The sequence below is a fragment of the Magnolia sinica genome, chromosome 19 (genome assembly GCF_029962835.1).
Source record: "Magnolia sinica isolate HGM2019 chromosome 19, MsV1, whole genome shotgun sequence".
Classification (NCBI taxonomy): Eukaryota; Viridiplantae; Streptophyta; class Magnoliopsida; order Magnoliales; family Magnoliaceae; genus Magnolia; species Magnolia sinica.
This window is the reverse complement of record NC_080591.1, coordinates 40,207,848-40,214,109: the sequence shown is the minus strand read 5'-3', so window position 1 is coordinate 40,214,109 and position 6,262 is coordinate 40,207,848. Positions and strand designations below refer to the sequence as shown.

Genomic DNA, 6,262 nt, shown 5'->3' with positions numbered 1-6,262 from the left:
CTGCAACATGTGCATTTTGCTCACAACTATACATCATGCATTTGCATCCATGCCCACTTTCATGAATATTTAATGCAACATGCATACAAATAAGTATAGCGTGAAAGCAGTCATCTGAAAGAAGCATCTAGAAATGCAAGTAAATTGAGGATCTACCATGAGGATTAGAACCTTATTGTTTGTACCAAATGATCTGAACCAATTTATGCATGCTGAAAAAAGATGCAGAAACACCACAAGACTATTTATAAATAATTGTTCAGCTGGTTTTCTAGCCCACCCAATCAACATTCCTGATCACTGTGATTTTTTGCCTATGGCCCCATCTAGACTGTAGCCCACCCAATCAACATTCCTGGTTATCTAACACGTTTACCATGTGTACCATGAGTAGCTGCACAGAACTATGACACGAGGTGCATACAAGATAATTATCCGGTATTTACATTTTTGCAATATTTTGCCAGAAAACCAGAAAAGAATCAGTTTTTAGAAAGTGCAGTTTTCATACCTAATATATCCGTAGCTCAAGACCCTTTGCTGACAAGCCCCATGAATGCATGAGTAGGATTCCCAGCACAACCCTATTTAGTATAATAGAACAAAACCCATGAAAGGCTGAGTTAAATCAAATCAATTTTAGTTTCTATGATAATGTAGCTAAAGAATTTTCCAATTTGCACTGAAATAATTGACAATACAATACATTATATCCAACATTACACTCTTAAACAGAGGATTGTTCAAGAAAAGAGAACAATCTTTGTTCTGATAGAATCGGTCCACACGGAAGGATTCGAACCTGAGTAATGCAACCAAAACCCATTGCCTTACCGCTTGGTCACAACTCCTTTAGAAATATTACCTGACCGGTACTTCTTTCCCGTATTTCAAATCCTCGGCACGGTACCCATGCTCATTACTAAACTAGTTGAAGAGATGAAATCAATCAAGGTATCTTTTAAAAAAAATCGAAGGTTGAATCAATCATCAGAAGAAGAATAAGTTCAAAATTTTGCATACATTAGGGGAAAATGAAACTTCAATGGAAGAGAAGCAAATGAAATGCTTTCATGGAAGTTCTTGTAAAGTACATTTGTATGAAATGTCAACGACTATGACATTCTTTAAATCATGTTATCCCTTTTGGAATATATGAAGATCCATCTTCTTTTTGATTCAAAGCATGTCTTCTTTTCAGGTGTGGAGAGAGCAAATGAGGTTACCAACTCTTGATATCTAAGAACAGAATGACAAGAGGGTCGGTCGTCATTGGAACTGTCTTGCTTGTCCCAGGGTTGTGTCTTCCTTTTTAAAAAAAAAAAATATTTTTGTCATTTATAAAGCAAATGCATCTTTTTTCTTTTCTTTTCTTTTCTTTTCTTTTTTTTTTTTTTTTTTTTGTTTTTTTTTTTTTTTGAAAGATTACAAAAATTTTTTAAAAATGAAAATGCAAACAAACCGAAAGCAAAAGCAATATAAAAGTGAAGCCGAGTGGCAGCCCAATAACAGCCAAAGGAAAATCAAATTACATCCCTTCAAATTTGGAACGCAAGAAGCCCATTTAATGACCAGTGATCTGGCCCTTTGAGAAATGCCTTGAACCATAATTTGGACAGTTTAATTTGAAATGAATTACTATTAAAGAGCTACAAAACTTTTGAACATGTTTGCTGAACAATGCTAACCTCTGATTCATGGACACTTGATTGTAGAATTGGATATTTTTTTCATTTTTAGCCATCCTGATGACTTTTGGGCCATGGCAAAGGCACAGTGGGGCCCACCTAATGAACAACCAGGATCTTGTAAGAAGTTCCGCATTGTAAAATCGAAACAGAGAAAACAGAGTTTCAAATTCTAAATGCACCCAATCCATCCATTTCATATTCTAAAAGTATATAACCCATACACCATGTGGCCCCTCAGAGCTCCTGTCTGTTCTGATCTCGGGATGAGCAGGGGTAGGACGCAATCTGCTTCCAAAGACTACTAGACTAGTATCTTTAATATATAATTATTGTTACATAAAATAAGATGAAATCATTTTTACGCGTCTACCAAACAGGGCCTTAATAAACCATGTTGCACAAGGCACATGCTGGTTGAGTAATTACAGTAAATAGTTTAGTCATTACAACCAAAAGATTAGCAAGAAGTGAAGCTCATGGTCTGAGAACAACTTTTCTAGTTCCTGTTATGATATAATAGAGATACTTAACTTTCCAGTGATACTTCTTTAACTGCTTTGTTAACTTGCATGACGTCGCTCTGAACAGATTCTAGGACCATTCCCAACCTGTTTAATGAAGTTTCCATCAGTCTGATTCTGTGTTCGAGTTCCTCACTGACATGGCCTGTTCAGACAAATCAAAACTTAGCCTCTCCCAGGAGCAAACATACGCGAAAGCACAAGCTACACACAATGTGGCCTGCTTAACCCATGCATTGTTTTAAAAAGGCTAAAATTTTCTTGGTTAAAATTCTAAAATTCCAATTAGTGTTATTTTTAGTCTTCTTGCATAAAAACGCCAGTGGGTTATGGATCATCCAAAGATCTTACAAGCTTACATCTATTATCTGAAGCAAAAGTTGAACTCCATCTGCGGATAACACTGTTGGATGATCTTGCCATTGGCATCTGAGTATCTTCTCACGTGTAAGTAACAGGCGCCAAGCAAGAAATCCTCTTCAACGAGTTGTCTTGAGAACCAAATCTCTAAATTTAGAATGTGCACATGATTAGTTAAGAAGAAAAAGAAGTGTTGCTAAAGATGTGAAGAAATAGCAACGCAAGAAGGATCTGGAAATTTTGGCAGCAGCAACAGAGATGGTAGCAGAGATTATACTCATCAATCCAGATATATACATCTAATATTTTCTTAAATTTGGCAAAAATTCATGATAAATTTAAAAACCAGTGGACTGCTATGAATTCCACAGTCTTGCAAGACCCAAACATGCACCCGTACACATGAAAAAAATGGATCTAATTAATGCAGGATGACATTTCTTTTCATTTATTTTTTATACCAGACATCATTCTCATCCTGCACAATTTATTTACAAAAATTAATTATAATAGTTCATGCATAGTGGAAACTCTCCATAATACCAAACTTCAAAAGCGAAATACCGGAGTGCAACTTGTCTTGAACAAAATTTGAATTGGTTTTTGGTGAATTTTTATAGAAAATGAAATATTATTATTTTTCTATGCTAGCAAATTTATCCTAAATTTCTCATAGCGTAGGAAAAGAAAATGACTTAAAGATGAATTCATCTAAAAGTCACACCTAATTCCTCCAAACCCTAGAATTTCAGGCAAAATTGGGCTTCCTATAATATTCTCGATCACTTTCAAAGATGAGAAGAAAAAATTTATCATCAATTAAAGCAAAAATCAAAAGCATACCAAAGACATGCATGACTGCTACTTATTCCTCTGAAACTTTTTTTTTAACACCCCCACACACTCACGCCGTAGTGGCCTTTCACCACCTATGGATACTCGAACCCTTGACCGGGTGTTGAAACTCCCGAGAGTCTACCACCCGAGCAAGAGCAAGGATCCTTATTCCTCTGAAACTTAGAAACTAATGGCAAAATCGAGTTTCTTGTGTTTATTTGCCATGATCTGATTCAACATGGGAAAAACCAAAAGCAAGTTCAATTTTCTTTTTCAAGTTCATCATCACAATCTCAAATAACAGGAAAATAAAAATAGAGATGACTTCATGCAAAATCACCACCCTAATTCATGTAAAAGATTACCGCAGCTTCCTTGGGAAATCTAGTGTAAACTCAAGCGACTAATCTAGTTTCCCTGTGAGCTTTCCAAAATCAGGAAATCAGAGGAAATTAAAGTCTTTTCTTTTAATAAATCTCACACACACCCCATTGTATTCATGTAGAACCATTTCGTTCCTCCATTAAATAAAAAATAAAAAAATAAAAAAATAAAAAAGAGTTTCTTACATAACTTGCAATGAGGCCTACCATAAAACATGAAAATGGAACTAACTAAATTATTATTTTTAGCTTATAATCATGAGCTTAAAATCGAGTTTCTTGCAGTAATTCACCACAATTTCTTCCAAAAAAGGAAAAACCATAGAAAATTTGATTTTTATTTAATTTTTTTAAAATTTCATCATAATGTCATATTAACAGGAAATGAAAATAAAATGTATCATAAATTCATGTAAAATATCTGGAAAATTAAGGCAATATTTAAGTTCCCTACATGTTCATTTGTCACAATTTCCTCTTGAGAATTCTGTGAGAGCTGAGACATTGACATGCCCTGTGAAAATGACTGTTGTGAATGCGATCGGAACTGCGAAGAACCTTGGCTGTTACCGAAAACCGAAGTATCTGCTCCTGGTGGGATTGCATTTCCTCTCCTGCACGAACAGAGCAAGAAAATCACCATAAAAGAAGACTATAAATGTGACTGGATCAGGTTTTCTTGATAGATCTGGACCTGGAATGTGGTGGAAGGACAGAAATGGAGCTCAGATTGCAGGCCTTGTTGATCTTCAACTTCATTATCTGATTTTCAGAGGATTGTAATCTCCATAAATGCTATGTCTCCATCTACTGCTCGAAATCATCAACAAATCATGGAGAAATCAATTCAAAGGATAGAGATTCAGGAAAACGATAAATCAATTCCAAGGATAGAGATTTAGGAAAATGATAAATCAATTCCAAGGATAAAGATTCAAGAAAACCCCATCGATTTAGTCTAGAGCTTCATGTGACAACTGGAGACCCTGGAATTTCATCGAACGGATGGCAGAACTGCATTCTGATGGCCTTGAGCTTCGTCAGATGATCGAGGCCTGGATCAAAACCCACACTTTATTCGAAGACGGAAGAAAGGGTTTCTAGAACGTATTGATCTTCTTCGAACGATTTTAAAACCCTAGCTTCAGGTAGAGATTGAAGACTGTAGAAGAGAGCTGTACTTCTGTTTCTTTTCTGCAGCGAATGGAAGTTAAAATTTTGAAGGGCGGGGCGTTCGAGCTTTATATAGTGAGGAGTTTTAGTGGGAATTCCCAACATCACTCCATCGGAGGATGGGGTGATGTTGGGAGTGGCCAAGCGATGGCAAGAAAGAAGCAGAGATGGAGATTGGGTTGATGGTTTTAGGGCTAGGGTTAGGGTTTTGTGGGAGAGGTTGCGAAGCAGAGTCGCCATTTTCGACTCTTCGGGCCTGTTTATTTTTTCAATTCACCGGAAAATACCGTCAAAATAAGTAATAATTATTCCCCCCCCCCCCCCCCCCTGTATTTACCTCACCTTTTTCCATGTTTGATACTACGACATTCATTTTTTACGCTAAAATTGAGAACGCCAGTGTCCCGTCATGAATCTATTCTGGCTGATGAAAGAAAAAAATAAGGCATATCAAAAGCTAAGTGGACTGCGCCACTAAAAAAAGGGAATCGAACACTTATCATTAAAAACCTCTCAGGCTCACTATTTCTTTTTGTGTGGGCCATTTGAGTGTTCAATCTATCTCATTTTTCAGCTCATGCCTTAAAATATTGTGTTAAAATGACGGGATGGAATGGATTTATCATATACATCACCTTGAGATCCACAAATTTAAAATAATTCTTTTGAACCAGTTTCCAAGTAAAAAAGTACAGTGTATTTTCAAATGATTTTCAAATGGGTGAAATGGTAATAATTATCCATTTCAAGGTTATTTACACAGTCACTGAAAAATCAAACATGCCCTTAGGAGGCGAGGCACTACGAGGCAATGTGGCGAGGGATATATCATTTCCCAGAGCTATTATAACTTTATTTCATAGGTACGTCACAAGCGGATTGACTATGTAAAGGGATATATCTATGCCCGGGGCTGTATGGGGTCCACAGAGTGTATGTGACAAATCCACTCCATCCATCGGTTTTGAAAGACCACGATAAGACAGGAATCTAAAAATTAGGAATATCTATAAATCAAGTGGGCCACACCAACAAAACAGTGGGAATAATAATGTCCACCGTTGAAACCTTCCTGGACTAACCATAACATACGGAGTGGGTATATGCCATCTAAACCGTTCAAAGAATTATTACCATTCAGATGGACAGAGTGAGTCCATCGCGGACATCTCTATAGGCCCCACAAGCTTTGGGCATGGGTTCACAGGCAATCCATTCCCCCAACAATTTGAATCTACCGACCCCATTGGGATAATAAGTTGTCGGATGATCGGTGTGGGGCCCAACGTGATGTGGT

At 36.8% G+C, this 6,262-nt stretch overlaps 1 protein-coding gene across 4 annotated transcripts; it reads right to left on the bottom strand.

Annotated features, from left to right (window-relative positions):
• Positions 1–2,046: 2,046 nt before the first annotated feature.
• On the bottom strand, positions 2,047–4,717 carry LOC131235393 (putative recombination initiation defects 3). 4 transcript variants are annotated; one of them, XR_009166100.1, is made up of 4 exons: positions 4,487–4,715; positions 4,247–4,406; positions 2,572–2,719; positions 2,047–2,357 (listed from the first exon to the last, which is right to left on the bottom strand). XR_009166100.1 is itself a non-coding variant. In XM_058232565.1 (3 exons), the coding sequence occupies exons 1-3, from the start codon at positions 4,549–4,551 to the stop codon at positions 2,654–2,656; spliced, it is 291 nt and encodes a 96-aa protein (XP_058088548.1). In that variant the 5' UTR covers positions 4,552–4,715; the 3' UTR covers positions 2,564–2,653. The 4 variants fall into 4 exon arrangements, 3 of the variants coding, with proteins under 3 accessions (XP_058088548.1, XP_058088547.1, XP_058088549.1); XM_058232565.1 differs by lacking the exon at positions 2,047–2,357 and having other exon boundaries at positions 2,564–2,719; XM_058232564.1 differs by lacking the exon at positions 2,047–2,357 and having other exon boundaries at positions 2,572–2,687; positions 4,487–4,717.
• Positions 4,718–6,262: the final 1,545 nt, after the last annotated feature.

Bases quoted from the DNA above. Each gene is read 5' to 3' on its own strand.
- LOC131235393 (XM_058232564.1), bottom strand. From the start codon at position 4,551: ATGAAGTTGAAGATCAACAAGGCCTGCAATCTGAGCTCCATTTCTGTC. The intron at 4,407-4,486 runs GTCCAGATCTAT...CTGTTCGTGCAG, and splicing joins GTCCTTCCACCACATTCCAG to GAGAGGAAATGCAATCCCAC. The intron at 2,688-4,246 runs GTAGGGAACTTA...CTCGTTGAAGAG, and splicing joins AAATTGTGACAAATGAACAT to GATTTCTTGCTTGGCGCCTG.